This window comes from Erpetoichthys calabaricus, chromosome 3 (genome assembly GCF_900747795.2).
Source record: "Erpetoichthys calabaricus chromosome 3, fErpCal1.3, whole genome shotgun sequence".
Taxonomy (NCBI): domain Eukaryota; kingdom Metazoa; phylum Chordata; class Cladistia; order Polypteriformes; family Polypteridae; genus Erpetoichthys; species Erpetoichthys calabaricus.
This window is the reverse complement of record NC_041396.2, coordinates 116,214,191-116,236,070: the sequence shown is the minus strand read 5'-3', so window position 1 is coordinate 116,236,070 and position 21,880 is coordinate 116,214,191. Positions and strand designations below refer to the sequence as shown.

General features: G+C 35.7%; 1 protein-coding gene across 5 annotated transcripts in view; it reads right to left on the bottom strand.

The window, feature by feature from the left end:
- Positions 1 to 21,880, bottom strand: part of phactr2 (phosphatase and actin regulator 2) — a 374,544-nt gene that overhangs the window by 17,774 nt on the left and 334,890 nt on the right. For all 5 annotated transcript variants that reach the window (XM_028797302.2, XM_051924262.1, XM_051924261.1 and 2 more), the window contains 5 exons: positions 11,525 to 11,718; positions 7,772 to 7,928; positions 5,957 to 6,012; positions 4,898 to 4,959; positions 1,757 to 1,894 (listed from right to left, as the gene is read on the bottom strand). In XM_028797302.2, coding sequence (XP_028653135.2) covers positions 1,757 to 1,894; positions 4,898 to 4,959; positions 5,957 to 6,012; positions 7,772 to 7,928; positions 11,525 to 11,718 — 607 coding nt within the window. The remainder of the gene's footprint in view (positions 1 to 1,756; positions 1,895 to 4,897; positions 4,960 to 5,956; positions 6,013 to 7,771; positions 7,929 to 11,524; positions 11,719 to 21,880) is intronic.

The window sequence follows — 21,880 nt, the reverse complement described above, 5'->3', positions numbered from 1 at the left end:
GAAAAATTATTGGTGTTTTGGTAAATTATGGACATTATACAGCCCTTTTCTATTATGAAAAGGTTAAGTAAGTGTTGCTGTGGGAGGTTCAGAACGCATTATGGGTATTTCCATTATTTCTTATGGGAAAAATAGTCTTGACTTACAACCAACTTGAGTTACAAGCAGCCCTCGTGAACGAATTGAGTTCGTAAGTCAAGGGCCCACTGTACTAGAAAGAGAGTGTATACAGTTTAAGATTCCTTAAAGTATGCATTTACAGTTAGAGATCAACTATTTTGGATTATTTCTGCCTGTACTTTAACTACCTTGGCATTAACAACGAGCATAACATGGGCTCGGAATTCTATGTAAATACAGTTATTCTCGAGTCTTCCTCGAGGGTGACTTATAATGAGCCACTTTAGACTGTTTAGCCTGGATAACTATAGCAACAGTATTTTTGTGCCATCTAGTGGGTGAAAACATCATGCTGCAAGACATTATGCCAATCTAAATTAACTTCTCAATATTCATAAATGGGGTGGAGCCTTCAACCAAAATACAATGGAATGTAAACTTGAAGTTGTAAAACCAGTTTTAAAACAAGCTGAAACTGAACCATTAGTTGAATCAAGCGATAGTGATGACTATGTGAAGTGATCATCAGACACTGACATGGTTCGTGATATTGATGCACAGGGCACTGTACAACAGGCACACTGTGATATACCAGTAAATTCTGTCACCTGAACATTTATTGTGGTACAAGTACATGGCAAAAAAGCAAAATGACTGCAATAAAACAGAAGGACAAGAAAGACAGTAGCCCCACTAAGCACTTTTCACAATGCAGCAACGATTGTTTGCATCAGGGGAAATGTGAAAGTCACTTAGCCACGCACTTCAGACTATCGATGTAGTTTCACTGGTCAAGAAACATTCAGACTTTGATGTTAAAATAAGCAAAGCTTAACAAAGAGGAGATTGCCACTATGTTAGAAAACATGTCACAAATGTAAGAGCCAGCTCTGCAGCTGGTTAAATTGAGATATCCAATAGCTCTGTGGTAAGAACCTGCGGTTATGATTCCAAAGACCTGTATTCAGTTTCCACTGCAAACAATTTCTCAGAGAGGACATGCAGTGGCTGAGAAAGGAGTGTCACCCTATTCTATGAAACAAGTCATGAATTATTGAAAGCAATTTTCCAAAAACAACATGCAGGTAAATTCTTCTATGGAAGAAAATAAATGCAACTTCATAGATTTTCATCTTATTGTCAGTAAGTGAAATTAATACACCTGCCTTAATGGAGTGGAATTTCTTTGCTAAAATTAAACTTGGCCTCCAAATAGCAACTACAGGAGAACACCACAAAATATTAAAAAAGCAGTAACATTAGGGAGCGAGTAAACACAAGATAATTTTTTCCAGTTAAATGTAGTTGTTTCTATTTTTTGCAGATTTTTTTTTTTTTAAATACAGTAGCTAAAGTTTAAAAGAAGAAAAAACACAATAGCAACATGGATGTAGCACTTAGTGTATGGGCACTAACTAGTAATGCATTAATGTAACATTTAAAATCTTGTTATAGGGCTAAATATAAAATTTATTTTACCTAATTTATCCAGCCATACAATGATATTTTTATATATCTTAGCAGTTAGTGTACATGGGGACACACACAAAATACAAAGTAACATACATAATACTTAATAAAACTAGAAACTAGATATAGAAGTTTGAAAAGATGCAATTTGTTGCTATAACCTTACCTTATCAGCTGGTGTTAGTCTTGTCCATGGCTTATCTGCTCTCCGGTCATAATCCTTGGCATCAGTTACTTCCACATACTCATTAAACCGGAGAATACGACGTGCCACCAGCTCTGCAACTGTGGGTCTTACACTAAGCTATAAACAAATATGTATTGTTGAAATTAATCTCTACTAAATGTTTTTGCTAAATACAAAGTACTTGTGTATTCTATAATTACACAATCAACATAAAATCACCATAATAACCATTGACAAAAATCATACAAAATTTAAACTTTTATTACTTGAACTAAAACAAAAAGGTAAAAAAAACTTTTACTGGGCTTCTAGACTGGAGACTCCACAGATTTTTGACGGGTTATGAAAGTTGGTAATTCTCTGTATATGTGTTATTCAGATCTGAGGGCAGCTTACAGTTACAGTACATACCCTTTGATGCACACAGCAGAAATAAAGGATTTCAATACTGACACATTATTTAGACACTAAATTTGCAAAGCAAGAATAGTTTCTGCATACTTGGTTAGGTTGAATCTATTTAAAATGGGTATAGGTGATTGCCATGAGTGCTTCACCCATGATTTTAATGGACTGAATATTAAATTACAGATGACATGTACAAGGAATTCAAATTGTTTATATGAATATTGCATGTCTCCTGTCTGTAGATATGCTTGTTCTTCTCGCTTCATAAAACTGATTTGCAAGGGGACATAAAAGCACTTATCAGATCAGAGCCTGACTGATATCTAAAGTAAGATTGAGACTTTTAGGCTCCAAATACTGTAGAGATATGGTCTAGAACTGCTGCCATTGACCGATCTGGTTTTAGTAATTTTCCATAAAGTTAACTGGCATTTGTTAACTCTTTACTCCATTTAAAATGACTATCATCCTTGTCAAAGTTTTATTAGTCCATGTTTTTAACAAGGAATATGTTTAAAATAAAAACCATTAGTCTTGAGAGCTTTTTTTTTTAATGTGATAGGAAAAAATGACTTTTACCAAGCATGTGTGAAAACGACTTTCTACAGTTTTCTAAAAGGCTTTCCGAATACTCAGTGGAGAAAAGAATGTAAGACTGCCATGAATGGAAATTTTGTTTTTGGTCAAGCAAAGCAGGCAATGACAATAAGGAAAAAAGAAAAGAACTTAATGACCTATATGGTACTACGGCTAAAGTTACTGATTACATCCAGGGCAAAATCAGAGTTTGTCTATTGTAATAGAGACTTGGAGACTTTCAGGGAGTTAAAATGATTTGGAAAAGTATTATTTTCCGTCAAGAGGGGTGAATTAGTGATTAATTTTTAAATATTTTGTATTTATTTAAGCAGTGAATTTTTATAACTTTCAAACATCATGTAGAGCAGCAGGAGTGCGTTGAGGGAGTAGTGGTGATGTAAAGTTATCATTTATACAGGTCAAATTCTGTTAAAACTAAGTGCTTGGGACTGAAAGTAATTCGCTATAAACAGGGATTTCTAATGGACTGACCAGCTCTCTCTGGCTGCTATGAGTATTTTTGTGAATCAGCATTTTTTTTAACCTGGAAAAGTTTCACATAAAAAGATACTTGTGGTCACATTCGTAAATAAGAATTATTGGATGTACATTTGGATGCACGTATAAAATTTTAAAACAAATACAAATGCAACCAAATGAAAACAAAAAGATTACTGTGTGCAGGTGTTCCTAGGGTAAAATTTCTTTATGAAACACTTTGAAAATTGGTTGAGTAGCAGAAACAGAAAGAGGAAGAAAAAAACAACAACACTTCAACCACCACTAATGGGCAGATGGTGGATAACTAGGAAATGAGAATGACAAGAGGGTAATGGCCATTAGCAAGGACATCAGGAAATACCTTACTCTTTACAAAAGATCCTCAGGTATCTTTTATGACCATGTAGAGCCAGGACCACAGTTTTACATCTCATCCAAAAGACGATGTAAAAATGGCAGCACAGTGTCCCTTTCACTGCTCTAGGGCATTGGGATCCACACTCAAACTATAGGGTAAGCATCCCCTGCTAGGATCACCAACAACTCTTCTAGCAGCAATCCAAGCTTTTCCTAGATGGTCCCTCATGGCCAGGCCCAACATGTTTAAGCTTCAGGTGGATTACCCATTCTGAAGTGCTCAGCATATTCAAACCATACCTTGAGAAACCCAGAAATAAGCAACAGATTCTAGCTATGGTGAACTTCCAGAACTCTGCAAGAACAGCTGAAGTGAAATTTGATGGACAGTTATCCTGCCCATAGATACGCCCACAATGGCACTGGTCTGCAGTAACCCTTTTCGAGTTACCCTCCATTGCAAGAGTATGATGACTATTGAATAAACCAAATGACATAAAAGTGTGATCTATTTGGCTGTTCAGTGGAGATCCTGAATTGCTAATTACATGGGCAAGTATGTAAGAATTATATGTGTTTTGTATCTTTTTTACATTTTTTCTTTTTTCTAAAGAAAAATTACTTCTTTGTAATGAATTTTGTAGATAAAATAGTCTTTGCTATAATAAGGTTTTTTAACATTAGTTCTGCAGGAAATTGACCAGGATGAAAAAAAATATCAGGTTGATGATTTCATTAAAACAGAGCTTGTTCTAATGGAATTCAACCTGAATACCCCACTTTTTTTTAATTAAGGAAGAGTGTGCTGGAGGAGTGATGGGGTGAAGCAATTAACTTACTTTTCTGATAAAAATGTTGATTATCTATTAACTCTATCTATTGTTTTTCTACTATTGTGACTAATAAAAACATAAAAAAAAGAAACAAAGATAGGAAGAAATCATTACAGCCAAGTGTCTTCAAAATTCACCTGCAGAACTAAGACACTTAGAAAATTTTAATTGAAAGTGAAGGAAAGGAAATCCTAAAAAGCTACTAAAAAGACACTAAATTTTAGGTATGCAAATAAAAAGCAAACAGGTTATGAATAAACCTTTTAGAAAATATTTTAAGACCTGAACAAAACCAAGATAAAGTCTTGTCTATGCCTTTCCCTTTAGAAAGCTGTGATTTTGATAAATGACTCCCATTACAATAGTGTCCCTATGCATGCAAGGATTTGTATATTAGGTGATTATGTGTTGTCAAAATAAACCAAAGAATATTGTTATTCACCTTTCTGGAAAGTCTTCTTTTGATTTCTTGTTTAGCTTCTTGCTCCTCCTCTTCATTTTTTTCTGTGGTGTGGAACATATAACAGCAAATTTTAATTTAGCATAGTATTTATTTTTCTGATGCCATGTTATTTGTGGGTGGTGAGGATGGTGATATATCCCATTTTGGGAACATCTGAAAACAGTGCAAACAAACACCCTTTCATGGTAAGAGACATTATATAACTTAAAAATAATTGCTTCTTCTAATTACATCTTGCCTGTCCTTAAGTAAATTTTGTTATTATGAAAATATATATAAAGTATAATACAATTTTAATGTTAAATATACTGTTCACTTTCAGGTTTGTTTGTTTTTCAGTCTACTTTGCTTTTCGTAAGATTCTGTCTCCTGCAAATTGACATTTACTTCCATTTAATTGTCAAGTAATGAAACTATTACAATATGTGGGAGAGAAAGCCAAGTTTGGTTAACAAAAAGCAGCATTATGACTAAATTTCTTCTGAATCTAAAAATGATTTTTTTACATGAAAAAACCCCAGTGTTAATGGAATACAATTATATCACAATTTTTTTTATTCCTCATAAAAAATGTAACATTATCACAATCACTTACAAAACAAAAACTTAATTTTTCCCATTCTTGAAAACATTTTGATTATTTTCTGTTTGAATTTTATCTGGAAAATATTTACTTTACTTACCTTTAAACTATCTTTCTAACATCTATGGTAAAAATCATGACAATATGTTGTTTAAAAGAAATAATTCTAGAACAAACTCACATGAAAGACAAGTGAACAGAATAACTCATGGAGTATACTTTCATTAATGACACTGTTGAATATTATTAGGAGTAAAATTCAAATAATAATAATAATTAAGAACTAATAAGCAAATGGCATTTATTGTTTTATTGTATGACAATAGTATCAAAGCTTAAGGAGACAAGATTTTGATAACTATCAATAAAGTAGAGTATCTGATAGGTTTGCTCTGCATACTGTGCTCCTGGCTTGCGTTTACCACTGGCAAAACAAAAATATTAAGAATACTCACGTTTCAGTATGTTTCTTTGTTCCAGCTCTTCAGTTGTTGGCCTTTGACTCAACCGCCTGCGACGAAGCAAAAACATTTTTTGTTTTAAATGTAAGCCAAAACAGATTTGACAACAACATTACTTTGCAACTCTCCATGGAATTCAGTGATTATATATACAAAAGATTTATACTTAAGAAAATATAAAATTTTCATAAATCTAAATGTAATACTCATTTTACATATTTGACCCAGTACATTTGAAAACATCTGTCTGATGTAGATAACAGGCAGAGCCTGGATATTCTGGCTTGACACTTTATTGTACTTTATCACAATTCTGAAGGTAGCACTTTCAAATTCCAACCTGTGGTCATGGCAGGCAATGGTGTATCAAATTAGCATTGGGTGCAAAATAAAATCCAACTTACATATAGATATATATCATATCAGGATCTATTCATACACATACACACACACAGGACCAATTTAGAATCACCAGTTAACCTGACATGCATAGCTGGAATATTATGACTTTAGTTAAAAATTATTAATCTGAAGTAAGAAAGCATTGAGTTCTAAGGTTAACATGCTAACTGGTATTTAGTTCAATGAACTCATCCACACTAGATGAGAAAATACTATCATCAGCAATGTAAAGAAAATTTTTATTTGCACCAAGTGATTGCTAATGCGTGACATTGTCAACTAACCATTTTAACCCTTTAGTAATTTGTAGGATCTTGGTTTTTTAGAATCCATCCATACATCCATTTCCCAACCCACTGAATCCAAACACAGGGTCACGGGGGTCTGCTGGAGCCAATCCCAGCCAACACAGGGCACAAGGCAGGAATCAATCCTGGGCAGGGTGCCAACCCACCGCAGTTTTTTAGAATAAAATATGAATGTTATTAGTAATAACTGATGAATACCACTAGATAAAGCATACCTAGATTAAAAAATATATATATGTTTGAGGTTTATACAATTATATAAATGTTTAGACTCACTCCTTTGCACTGTCCTTCCAAATTTTCCCTGGTGCTAACAAAAATTTTTTTACCTTTCACAGTTTTTATTTGTATTTATGTAACTCACTGTACAAACTTTCAAGAATCTAATATAAATATTTGAAGGTGCTGAATCAATTATGAAGTAACTACTTTGCTGATATCTATATTCTTGTCATTATTTTTTAGGATGGTGTGTGGAGTGAATTTCTAAATGCTTTCAATAAGTTCAATATATTTTACAGCCTAACTTTCAACGGACGGCAAAGAGGTATTTCTGGCCCATGAACTAATACACTTGGTGTTATATGTGGTCAGACCTAAAATATGATTAACATGTGTTTATGATTGCTATCCCAAACTGCTCTTCATTCTTTTCACATTAGTTAACAACCTATCTATCTATATAGTGCAATGGTTTTTGTAGCTTTTTCAATTAATGTCAATATAAGCTTTCTGCACATTTTAAAATGTACAACCTACTGAACAGTTGTATTAATGATGCCCCACATGACAAAATATTGACACTGGCTCATATTATGCAAATTTTATTAACTTTTAGTTTTTAAGCCCACTCTGGAAATCAAATGCACCACAGCACATTCTGACAACAGGACTGCTTTTTTAGAACATTTAAAATGCCCAGAAAAAATGCATACTTTAACTTTGTATTTAATTTTAACTTACATAGTTGCAATTGACAGTCAACAAGTTATTTGCATTTCCTTGCCTGTTATATGCATTTTCAACATTCCCAGCTAATAAATAAATTACTGGGGAATAACAAAATAACACACATTTTTGGAACACTGGAATTCATTACCTAACCAACTTGCACCCTATTTGCTGTCTAATTTCTTGTCTCTCCTCTTCTGAAGTCCTTGGAAGAATATTCTTCTCCTCAAGTTCTTTTTTGCTTGGCCTGTTACCCAGTTTTATGGCAAGCGTATCCCTTCTTCGTATTTTACTTGCAAGAGAATCTGCAAAACAAAATATTGATTCACAGATACAACTTATTTAAAACATTTGTATTTTATTATAAAAACTTCATAATATTTTAATGGAAAAAGCTAGTATTATATATATATATATATATATATATATATATATATATATATATATATATACTTAAAATATGATAATGAACAATAAAAATTGTAAATAATTACAGAAAACCTCCTCACTACACTCTGAACCCCAGTATCACCTATCATCCATCATCCTTCCCACCCCCAAACAATCCATGAAAGTGTACACAAAAGCACAAACCAAACCTAAGTAATTTTATGTTGCTGGAATAATTTATGAATATCTGAAAAAAAAAAAAAAAAAAGGGAATGCCTATGTGGAATTTCAAACCAGTACTCTTGGTGCTATGAAGCAGCAGCAATAAGGGATGAATAATATTTTTATTGAATGCACTTAAATTTGCAGCTGCCTTAAACCACAGCTAAAGAGATTTATGATGGCTACAAAAATGGTCATTGATTGAGGGAATAATGAACAAAATCTGGGATATCTGTCTCTTTATACCAAAACTGATTTTCCCATTTACAGAATGCAAAAGAAAAAAAAAATCTTCTAATTGAGGTAGAAGCAGTTACTGAAATGGCACAGAATACAACAAATGTGTAATACATTTCATAATAAAAGTGGATTTGCACTGCATGTCCTGAAATGTGTACATCACACCACCCCTAACAAAATCCAGGAAAGTCAGCTACAGGTCAATACACTGGAGAAAATGAAAAGTGCCAATATGCTCACAACTGGAGGGTCTATTTTGGATAGTATCCACAGAACTTCTAAGCACAATTAGTAAATCTTAAAAATGTGTGAGAGAAAAGTGGGGTGTAAAGTGAAGTCACTCTTGACAACCTTTGTTTTTTTTTTAAAATAATAATAATAATAATAATAATGTATTTTCAAATCTATGAAGAGAGAGGATTTTCAGATTTCACTTTAAAACAAAGATAAATACTTGGGCAAATTGAGAATGATAAATATCTAATGATACTTTTTAGATTAGGCAGTGCAGAAATCTCCCATTTTCTGTTATGGATCAATACAACTATGTTTTAGATGTGGTTTTGTATTGTTCCAAAATCAATCCTGAAAAAGAGAAATCTGACAATAACCCAGTATTTATAGAGTGGAGATCAAAAGAATGGGCACTTAAGATTTCTGCTTGGGATGATATTTATCTTAATAACAGCAGGGACTGGAAAGGAAAGAGGAAATTATCTATTGAAGGGGTTTCTGATATCCTGTAGGAGGGGCTTTAATTACAAGAAATCATTAAGCTGTTGAGAAAAACTGAAACATTATACATTTCTCGCTGCATCTATAAGTGCACAACAGATTCCCGCGCACCAGAAACAAATGCAACTCCTTAATCAACCTCTGTATCTACCTTCTAACCCTTTCAGAAAAATTAAATTAGCTAATACAGATCTGTCTGTGGTAGAATTGAACAAAAGATATACTTATAAACCTATGTTCATGCAATGAAAATATACTGTATATTTCTTATAAAAGTATAACATCAAGCAGACTATACAGTCATGAAAAAGTTTGGGAACTCCTCTTAATTCTTTGGATTTTTGTTTATCATTGTCTGAGCTTTCAAAGTAGCAATTTCCTTTTAATATATGACATGCCTTATGGAAACCATAGTATTTCAGCAGTGGCATTAAGTTTATTGGATTAACAGAAAATATGCATTATGCATCATAACAAAATTAGACAGGTGCATAAATTTGGGCACCCCAACAGAGATATTACATCAATACTTAGTTGAGCCTCTTTTTGCAAATATAACAGCCTCTAGACACCTCCTATAGCCTTTGATGAGTGTCTGGTTTCTGGATGGGGGTATTTTTGACCATTCTTCCATACAAAATCTCTCCAGTTCAGTTAAATTTGATGGCTGCTGAGCATGGACAGCCTGCTTCAAATCATCCCATAGATTTTCGATGATATTCAAGTCAGGGGACTGTGATGGCTATTCCAGAACATTGTACTTCTCCCTCTGCATGAAAGCCTTTGTAGATTTCGAACTGTGTTTTGAGTTATTGTCTTGTTGGAATGTCCAACCCCTGCGTAACTTCAACTTTGTGACTGATGCTTGAACATTATCCTGAAGAATTTGTTGATATTGGGTTGAATTCATCCGACCCTCGACTTTAAGAAGGGCCCCAGTCCCTGAACTAGCCACACAGCATGATGGAACCTCCACCAAATTTTACAGTAGGTGGCAGGCATTTTTCTTGACCCATGCAAAGCACTTTTTTGTTCTGACCAAATAACTCAGTTTTTGTCTCATCAGTCCAAAGCACTATGTTCCAAAATTAATCTGGCTTGTCTAAATGAGCATTTGCATACAACAAGCGACTCCGTTTGTGGCGTGAGTGCAGAAAGGGCTTCTTTCTCATCACCCTGACATACAGATGTTCTTTGTGCAAATTGCATTGAATTGTAGAACGATGTACAGATACACCATCTGCAGCAAGATGTTCTTGCAGGTCTTTGGAGATGATCTGTGGGTTGGCTATGACCATTCTCACAATCCTGCGCATATGCCGCTTCTGTATTTTTCTTGGCCTGCCAGACCTGGGTTTAACAGCAACTGTGCCTGTGGCCTTCCATTTCCTGAGAACATTCCTTACAGTTGAAACCGACAGTTTAAACCTCTGATATAGCTTTTTGTAGCCTTTCCCTAAACCAGCGTTTCTCAACCTTTAAGTATTTGCGACCCGAGTTTTCATAACAGTTTTAATCGCGCCCCCCTAACGTTTTTTTGAAAGGAGCCCACTAATACCAATTTGTTCTTTTTAAATTAATGATATATCATAGATGCATATTTTATTATACCTACTTAATTTTTATCAACATTTATTTAACTCTATATTTATTTTTCTAGTATCAGAATGTAGTTTAAGTTAATTTGTTTTGGTTTCAATAGATGTATTTTTCATATTTTCGATTCTTGTTTTCTTTTTTTCACATCTTCGTGCCCCCCTTTTTGTTACTTCGCGCCACCCTAGGGGAGCCCACCCCACAGTTTGAGAACCACTGCCCTAAACCATGATACTGAACAATCTTTGTTTTCAGATCTTTTGAGAGTTGCTTTGAGGATCCCATGCTGTCACTCTTCAGAGGAGAGTCAAAGGGAAGCACAACTTGCAACTGACCACCTTAAATACCCTTTCTCATGATTGGACACACCTGTCTATGAAGTTGAAGGCTTAACGAGCTAATCCAACCAATTTGGTGTTGCAAGTAATCAGTATTGAGCAGTGACATGCATTCAAATCAGCAAAATTACAAGGGGACCCACATTTTTGCACAGCCAGTTTTTCACATTTGATTTAATTTCATACAACTAAATACTGCTTCACTAAATATCTTTGTTCGGAAAACATCCCAGTACTCAGATGTTCCTAGACAATGAAAGATATACCACTGTTATCTTTTTTGTTGAAAGTAAATTATTATGCAGGCTGAGAGGGGTTCCCAAACTTTTTCATATGACTGTATGTCTTCTACCAAATTATATGCTAAAAAAAGAAAGTACTTGATGTTGATTCATCTTCATCATCATCTTCCTCCTCATCCTCATCCCTGTAAAGTACTGGGCCATCTGAATCTGAATCACTGATTTGGTTTTCCTTATTATCATCATCAGGAATCACAGAAACATCAGGGGTGTCTGGTATTAAGACTTGGAATTTACAGGAAACACTGTCTTCATTTTCTTTTTTTGTACAACTAAAAAGAATAAATACACAAATGAAAACATAATGAGTTTCAGCAGTATAGTCTGTTTATACATCGGTCTCCAAATGTATATAAAAATAGTTAAAGAAAGCAAGCAACATGTGTAATGCATATGATTTACCACTTTATTCATACACATATGTTGACTCTTTTGATAATTACATGTACCAGAAATGGTTAAAACCACTAAAGACAATCAACATGGAAGTAGCTACCATAAACAAAATAAATGTGAGCCACAAAACCTGTACAAGCATAAGCATATAAAAGCACCATTTAATTGTAATGATAGTATTCCCTAACTGGTAACAATGATGCATTCCTAAGAACTATTGCTTCACATCCCTTGAGTTACAAATTCAAACCTCAGCCTGGACACTATATGTGTGGAGTATTAACATTTTTCTTGTGTCTGTGTGGGATTTCGCCAGATGCGTTTTCCTGCCACATCTTCAGGACATATCAATTTGATTGATGACTCTAAAACTGGCATACTGTAAATTAAACCTAATAGCAGTGCTTGGGGTCTCTTCACCATGCCATCATCCAGAGGCCATCCAATGCCGAAGAGTGATGTTAGAGACAATGCATCAGCTTGACTGCTAAATCTAAATTAGATTCTCTTGACACTGCTGCTAATCTTAAGCAAGCTTTCTCAATTTGAAGTAAGGGTGCATTTTTGTTTAGGACTAATATAAGTGTGTGTGTGTGGGGGGGGGGGGGCGTGTGTGCGTGTCCGGGCCTTTAGAGCAACCCGCTATGATTGAAAGAGGATGTGCGAATGTGGGACACACGAGGATGAGTAAAGGCATATGAGGCATGCTGACAGTCACCATCAAAAGATGGGAAGCAAGCAAGGTTCCTCAAAATGTCAGAGTCTGAGGAGCAGGCTTTACAGAAATGTGCTGGAGAGAGTGAGCACCAATCAAGAGAGGTTCTGACACACAAGGATACTGTGCAAAAGCTTTGAAGGTACATGTAGGACAAGAAATATGAAATATTTTAAAATGTATTATATTACCTGTCTTTGACAGGTAACATATCTAGTGTATATATATCCAGAGTTTATTATCCATTTATATTTTCTTTTAAAATACAGTAATCCCTCCTCCATCGCGGGGGTTGCGTTCCAGAGCCACCCGCGAAATAAGAAAATCCGCGAAGTAGAAACCATATGTTTATATGGTTATTTTTATATTTTCATGCTTGGGTCACAGATTTGCGCAGAAACACAGGAGGTTGTAGAGAGACAGGAACGTTATTCAAACACTGCAAACAAACATTTGTCTCTTTTTTCAAAAGTTTAAACTGTGCTCCATGACAAGACAGAGATGACAGTTCAGTCTCACAATTAAAAGAATGCAAACATATCTTCCTCTTCAAAGGAGCAAACAATTCAATAGAGCTGTTTGGCTTGTAAGTATGCGAAGCACCGCGGCACAAAGCTGTTGAAGGCGGCAGCTCACACCCCCTCCGTCAGGAGCAGAGAGAGAGTTAGAGAGAGATAGAGAGAGAGAGACAGATAAAAAAATCAATACGTGCCCTTTGAGCTTTTAAGTATGTGAAGCACCGTGCAGCATACTTAAAAGCTGCACACAGAAGGTAGCAACGTGAAGATAATCTTTCAGCATTTTTAGACGAGCGTCCGTATCGTCTAGGTGTGCGAACAGCCCCCCTGCTCACACCCCCTACGTCAGGATCACAGATAGTCAGCGCAAGAGAGAGAGAAAGAAAAGTAAGTTGGGTAGCTTCTCAGCCATCTGCCAATAGCGTCCCTTGTATGAAATCAACTGGGCAAACCAACTGAGGAAGCATGTACCAGAAATTAAAAGACCCATTGTCCGCAGAAACCCGCGAAGCAGCGAAAAATCCGCGATATATATTTAAATATGCTTACATATAAAATCCGCGATGGAGTGAAGCCGCGAAAGGCGAAGCGCGATATAGCGAGGGATTACTGTATTAGCAGTAAAAGACAATGTATTTTAACAAATACTACGTTGATTTTTAATTTTTATACTTTACTTTATTACTTTAATCACTTTAGATATAAAAGCAAACACGGGGCATCTGGTGAGGTAAGACTGACACCTTTTTTTTCTTACAGAACATGGGTTAGCAGGCTGAGGAAAGACATTTCCAATAGAGGGCATGGTGGAAGTTGCACATAATTGGTTGGTAAGAGGCACTAACCAAGGTGTATCAGCCTCCACATGTCTAGGTTATTCTTGGGGATCAAATTACATCAGCCTTTAGGTCTAGGTTAAATTCGGGGAAACCCATATGATGGTCATGCCAAAGCTAATTAAGTCTTTTTGTGTGTCCTTTAAACTTGGGGCAAGGGTGTACCTTAACCAACTTAGTAAATTGTAGTTTCTAGTTTCTGTGGTCTCCGATAATTTGAATGCTTTTTGAGTTTCACTCTTGAATAACATGATAATTTCTTAAAACTCTTGTTATTTGAGCATCTGAAAAATCAACCTGACATGTCATTCTGGCCAAAGAAAACAGTAAATATAATCATAATGTCACTGTATTTCAGCAAACATTTATATTAGCCTGCTTGGACTGAACATTTAAACAAACAATCATTTTCTGCTAAAAGCCAAGAAGATTATTACAGGGAGAAACTAAAAATTATTTTTGTCATTACTCTCTGCCTTTGTGTAGACAAGCACATAATTCTATGATTTTCCCTGTACAATGGAACCTCGTTTCACGTCCATAATTCGTTCCACAACTCTGGTCGTTACCCGATTTGGTCGTGAACCGAAGTAATTTCCCCCAAAGGATTGTATGTAAATACAATTAATCCGTTCCAGACCATACAAACTGTATGTAAATATATAATTTTTTTTAAAGTTTTTAAGCACAAATATAGTTAATTAAACCATAGAATGCACAGCGTAATAGTAAACTAAATGTAAAAACATTGAATAACACTGAGAAAACCTTGAACAACAGAGAAAACTAACACTGCAATAGTTCGCGCTATAGCGCTACCAACCGCTGGCTAAAAACACTTTTTTTTTTTTTTTTTTTTTTTAATGAGTTTTAAGCACAGGGAAAAAAAATGAACATTTGAAAAATCTGTAATTTAATAAACCACCAAGAAAAGTAACATTGCAACAATGCACGCTACGAACCGATCGCTGTAAACAGAAGTGAAGTGGAGGTTAAAATCCAGTAGAAAAAAGTCTTCATTAAATACAACGAGGTTAAAACAACGCTGGAATCGGTCTCTTTAAAAACAAGCCCTTATGCGGCCAGCCCCCCCCCCCCTCTCTCTCTCGTGTGTGTGTGTGTGTCTCTCTCGTGCACGTCTCTCTCTCGTGTGTGTGTGTGTGTCTCTCTCTCTCTCGCACATGTTTTCTCTCTCTTGCTCCCTGCACAGGGAGAGACTGAACACGTGCGGAAACCATCGGCGTGCACAAACCGAAAGGAAAACTGGCTTGTTCGCATACCGAGTGTGTGGTCGTGAACAGATGCAAAAGTTTGGCGAACTTTTTGGTCGTAAACCGATTTGTACGGTTTCCGGGACGTTCGTGAACCGAGGTTCCACTGTATTCTGGCTTATTTTCCTCATTCTGCATCATTCTTTGCAGTAATAACTGCAGTATCAGAGGATATAGCTATAGTCGACTTTTACTTATCCCATTTAATCTTCAATAATTCCCTCCTTGCTTGTGGACAGAAGTTTTACACAGGAGAAATTTCAAGATTCGTGAGATGGGAGCCATTCAGCGATGTTCATTTTTAGGTTTAATGTGTTTTTTTTCTCACTTAATTGTTGTCTAATCCTGACTATGTTAACAAAAAATTTGATCACAAAAAAGGGTATTTAAAGTTAAAGCAACTGTTAGTTTTTTATGTTTTTTCAGTGGAATTGCTAGACATTTTCACAGTAATACTTTGTGGGCACTTTATCCATTGGACCAAGTAAAATCTGCATGTTTATTAAAGCATTTTGAAACATATTTTACTTATTTTGTGGCAACTTTTTATACTATATGTTTTAATTTTTTTTCCTTTTCATGCTTTTCAGCTTTGTACTGCTTTATTTGTTCCATAAGAGCTTGTTATTTCAGGTAAGCAATTGCACTTGTCCACATAGGACTAGATGGGTAAAGTATATCCTGGTAAAAGACATGTTTATTAAGCTGTTTTCTAAGTTAATAATAGGGCATTTCAGGTGTATTACAACAATATACTGTTCTCATTATTGTATATTTTTTGCTCTTTAATATCCTTAGTTTCTCACTGGTATGTTTAATACAGCCTTTATACAGATCTTTTGAAATTATATTAACCGATCTCTTAGCAAGGCTATTTATTTAGGCATAAAATTATGACAAGTTTTGTAATATAATGACTTTAATGACTTCAATGCTGCAAATAATTTCACCTTAATATGATATACACCATGTATTTATTTTAGGGTCCAGCTGTAATACTATTACAAAACTCTCTCTGATACAGTATATCCCGCTGAATACAATTATACATGCGTTGATTCAAAAAAATCAAATACCAGATTTTACTGTTTAAGTTGTATGACCATAAATTACACTTTCAAATGTTCATTATTCAAGAACCACAATAAAAATTACAAATGAGAAATAAAAGTCAGTAGTTTAAGATAGTAAATCATGGTATGTTTTTCCAAAGGAAAATGTTATAATATTGAATCTTATCTACAGCATACAACAACAATAAAAAATGTACAGGAGCAGCAAAAGCAAAAATGGAAATAAAGCCTTCACTGAAAATGTGTATGTTCATTTTACTCTGTCAGCTTTACAGTTTATTTCAATACCTGAAATCTCTGGGTTTCTAAATTTAAGATGGAACAAGGAAATGCATTAGAATTAGTTAGGCTGGTAAGGAAGAAAAGTCGGAGATTTGGTTACTGGAGTTTGCTACAGGCTGCCAAATTCTGATATTTTGGATAATAGTATATTATTTAATTAAATAAGACACATGTGAAGCAAAGAGGATGTTGTGGTCATGGGTGATTTTAACTTTCTAAACATTGACTGGGAAGCCCCTATTGGGAATGCAAAACAGGAAACTGAAATGGTGCAAACAGCAAATTGTTTTAAGCCCAACTCATGATGATGCCTGTCTAGATCTCATCTTTTCAAACAATAAAGATAGACTAATAAAAACAGAAGTCATTGATACTTTAAGCAACAGTGATTACAGCATGGTTAAAATTTGAGATGATCTTTGATTACACACAAATGTACTCCAAAATCAAAATCAAGACTTATAACTTGAGAAAATCAGAGTTTAAGGGGATGAGGAAGTATCTGCAAATTGGGAAATAAAAACTCAACTATAAATTGTCCAGGCTCAAAATAACAATATTCTGAAAACCAGTAAAACAAACAGACTAAAAAAAATCAACCAAAATGGATAAACTTTACAAGAAAAAAGCCACATAATTCTGACTTAGAGTAATACCAGACAATATACTAAAAGATCAAAAAGAAATATTTGAAAGGCCAAAAGACAAATCAAAATTAAAATTGATAATGAAGCCAAGACAAACAGCAAGCAATTTTTTCAGTACTATTCCAGAAAAAAGTTGATATAAGAGAATTTAAGAAGCCTTAGGGACACAAACAGAAATAACTGGAAATGAGAAAAGGAACTTAACAGACATTTCACCGAAGTATTTATAAAGGAAGAAACAAATAAATGCCCTATGCAGAAGTAAAAACAAACTGAGTTCAAAAATTTAGAAATAAAAGTCAGATGTGCTTCAAACCTTCAAATACACTGAGGAAAAATAAAACCACAGGATCTGATGGAATTTTACCAATTGTATTGCAAGAAATAAAAGATGTAATCTGTAAACCCTTATTAAGCATATCTGAGAAGTCACTTAGGAAAGAAGTACCAGAGTACTGGTAAGTTGCAAATGTGACTCCAATCTTCAAGAAGGGAGGCAAAAAGGATCCTGGTAATTGGAGACCAATCATAAGTCTAGCTTCTTTGTCATGCAAAATTATAGAAACTATAACAAGAACTAAATTAGAAAAGTACCTAAATGAAAATAATATACTAAATAACATCCAGCATGGATTTATGAGAAGATGATCCTGTCATCCATCAACATCAGAAATAGCCTATAAAACGCAATCTCTAGTTGATTAACCGGCAGAAGGCAATGAGTACAGATAAGAGAAAAATGCTCCATGTGGAGTGAGATCATCAGTGCAGATCACTCAAAGCTCTGTCCTTAGACTACTACTTGTTATGATTAATGTTAATGATATTGACTCTGGAATAATTAGTAAACTTGTGAAAATCACACTAAAATTGAAGGAATGGCAGGCAGTGAGGACTGAGCAAAAAGTGTTCAAAAAGACCTAGACAAGCTTCAGAACTGAGCAAACACTTGGAAAATGCAATTTAATGTAGAAAAATGCAAAGTGCTATATGCAGGGAAAAGTAACATCAATTATAAATGAATGATGGGAGACACTGTCTTGTAGGAAGCAACCTCTGAAAAGGATGCAGGGATATATGTTGATGCAACATTTTCATTGACTAAGCAATGTTACAGAAGCAACAAAAAAGACAAATGTTAAGTTATATCATAAAAAACTGTTGACTATTAAGTCAACGGACATGATGCTCAGACTATATAATGTATTAGCAAGACTGCATCTGGAATATTGTGTGCAGTTCCAGTCACCATGGTACAATAAAGACATAGCAGCACTTGAAGCTTTGCAGAGGAGCGCAACCAAGTGCATCTGATGACTTAAAGACAGCTGCTACTCTGACAGACTCAGAGAATCAAACCTGTTTAGTCTTGAGCAGATGTGACTACGTAGACCCTAATCCAGGTATTTAAAATTCTCAAAGGCATTGATAAAATAGATCCAGCAACATTCTTTCACCTTAGGGTGAATCACATATTCAAGGACACCAGTGGAAATTAGGGGAAAGTGCATTTAAGACTGAAGCCAGGAAGTACTTCCTTACACAAATAGTTGTGGGAATCTGGAACAAACTACCTAGACATGCAGTTGAGGCATTAATCATGGCAATCTTTTAAGAAGTATCTTCATGATATTGAGACAGCATAGCTATTAGCTAAACAAATGAGGTGGATGGACTGAATGGTCTCCTGTTTGACAAATTTATTATGTTCCTATATTTGGAAGAAAAAAAAAAGTGCAGAGACATCATCAGAACTCACCATAGCCGTTTTATCTTTGTATAGTACATGGTCCATCAGGCAACATGCTAGTGAGAAATATTCCATGACTAGAAGTTACAGTGCATCCGGAAAGTATTCACAGCGCATCACTTTTTCCACATTTTGTTATGTTACAGCCTTATTCCAAAATGGATTAAATTCATTTTTTCCTCAGAATTCTGCACACAACACCCCATAATGACAACGTGAAAAAAGTTTACTTGAGGTTTTTGCAAATTTATTAAAAATAAAAAAACTGAGAAATCCCATGTACATAAGTATTCACAGCCTTTGCTCAATACTTTGTTGATGCACCTTTGGCAGCAATTACAGCCTCAAGTCTTTTTGAATATGATGCCACAAGCTTGGCACACCTATCCTTGGCCAGTTTCGCCCATTCCTCTTTGCAGCACCTCTCAAGCTCCATTAGGTTGGATGGAAAGCGTCGGTGCACAGCCATTTTAAGATCTCTCCAGAGATGTTCAATGATATTCAAGTCTGGGCTCTGGCTGGGCCACTCAAGGACATTCACAGAGTTGTCCTGAAGCCACTCCTTTGATATCTTGGCTGTGTGCTTAGGGTCGTTGTCCTGCTGAAAGATGAACCGTCGCCCCAGTCTGAGGTGAAGAGCGCGCTGGAGCAGGTTTTCATCCAGGATGTCTCTGTACATTGCTGCAGTCATCTTTCCCTTTATCCTGACTAGTCTCCCAGTTCCTGCCGCTGAAAAACATCACCACAGCATGATGCTGCCACCACTATGCTTCACTGTAGGGATGGTATTGGCCTGGTGATGAGCGGTGCCTGGTTTCCTCCAAACGTGACATCTGGCATTCACACCAAAGAGTTCAATCTTTGTCTCATCAGACCAGAGAATTTTCTTTCTCATGGTCTGAGAGTCCTTCAGGTGCCTTTTGGCAAACTCCAGGCGGGCTGCCATGTGTCTTTTACGAAGGAGTGGCTTCCGTCTGGCCACTCTACCATACAGGCCTGATTGGTGGATTGCTGCAAAGATGGTTGTCCTTCTGGAAGGTTCTCCTCTCTCCACAGAGGACCTCTGGAGCTCTGACAGAGTGACCATCGGGTTCTTGGTCACCTCCCTGACTAAGGCCCTTCTCCCCCGATCGCTCAGTTTAGATGGCTGGCCAGCTCTAGGAAGAGTCCTGGTAGTTTCGAACTTCTTCCACTTGGATGATGGAGGCCACTGTGCTCATTGGGACCTTCAAAGCAGCAGAAATTTTTCTGTAACCTTCTCCAGGTTTGTGCCTCGAGACAATCCTGTCTCGGAGGTCTACAGACAATTCCTTTGACTTCATGCTTGGTTTGTGCTCTGACATGAACTGTCAACTGTGGGACCTTATATAGACAGGTGTGTGCCTTTCCAAATCATGTCCAATCAACTGAATTTACCACAGGTGGACTCCAATTAAGCTGCAGAAACATCTCAAGGATGATCAGAGAAAACAGGATGCACCTGAGCTCAATTTTGAGCTTCATGGCAAAGGCTGTGAATACTTATGTACATGTGCTTTCTCAATTTTTTTATTTTTAATAAATTTGCAAAAATCTCAAGTAAACTTTTTTCACGTTGTCATTATGGGGTGTTATGTGTAGAATTCTGAGTGAAAAAATGAATTTAATCCATTCTGGAATAAGGCTGTAACATAAAAAAATGTGGAAAAAGTGATGCGCTGTGAATACTTTCTGGATGCACTGTATGTAAGTAACATCGGCTTTATCCAGATGACTGGTGGGACATAGTGCTAGAGAGTTATGGGTTCTTCCAAAAGTCTGTTAAAATGGAAAAATTTTTAAACTGTGTTGTCACAATTTTCGCTAATGGTAGAACCAAATGTCTGAACCTGAATTAATGGAATGAAGAGCAAGTGCATGCAAGAAGCAGAGGACTTGGTTGAAATAAAGTGTACCCTACAGCAAGACAGCAATTCTAGTGCAGTGGAGTGGTTGCTGCTTCAGTATTCCACTCTGACTGAAGTATGCAATTATGTGCAACTCAGTTAACCAGTTTGAGCACCAACTGTAAAATGAGAAAGTAAGTGATAGTAATGCCTCTGGATATTGTAAATTGCCTTGGGTAGTTAACCCAACATTAACAATAACAATAGCTGAAAAATCACAAAATTTCTTTTTTGACCTTCCACTATCTTCCATTTAAACAGATTTCTTAATCAAAGATATTGGATGTGTCTCCAAGTCTAAAAGAACTTCCACTGAATTAAACAAGTCCTATGCATAATCTTATGAGTATGAGAATATAAGAATATTTAACGCAATTGTCCTAAATTTCTGAAATAACAATGTGTTTTGTTTTGCTCCACACTCATTTACAGACTCTCTACAGGCTAGACAATGGCACCTTGACTGTGTATCTGTACTTACAGTATGTGAAAGGGATCCTATGTGGAATATTGCAGAGTGATTGGCAACATATATTACTTGAGTCATTGTCTGGCTAGGATTTCTATGTGTATGTGCGTGTATTTGTGTATCTTAAGGTGAAGAAGTAGACCAACCCATTAAACGGATTTGATAAGTCTCACAAACCAAACAATAATACAGCAATGTACCAAACAACAGGGAGAGGTGAAAGATATTATTTGGTGAGCAATCAGATTGTACCAATAACTTACATCATAAAAACTGATTTCTGCAGCTGCAATTCATCAAACCTGTTGGAGGGTTACAGGACTTTAACAGTAGACCCCCAATGAAGAGTTACATAAACTATCCTTTAACAGGAAATAATGAAGTCATAGAAATGTGAGTGGTGTAGTCTGTATGGTTCTAGTGCCAAGAAGGTCAGTGAAACTTTTGTGTCAACTCAGTAAGCTACATGCAATATCAGCTTTTGACTGTCATGCAATAATTAACACTGGATATGCTTATGGAAGATCTAAGGCCTGTACGTGATCAAACAGC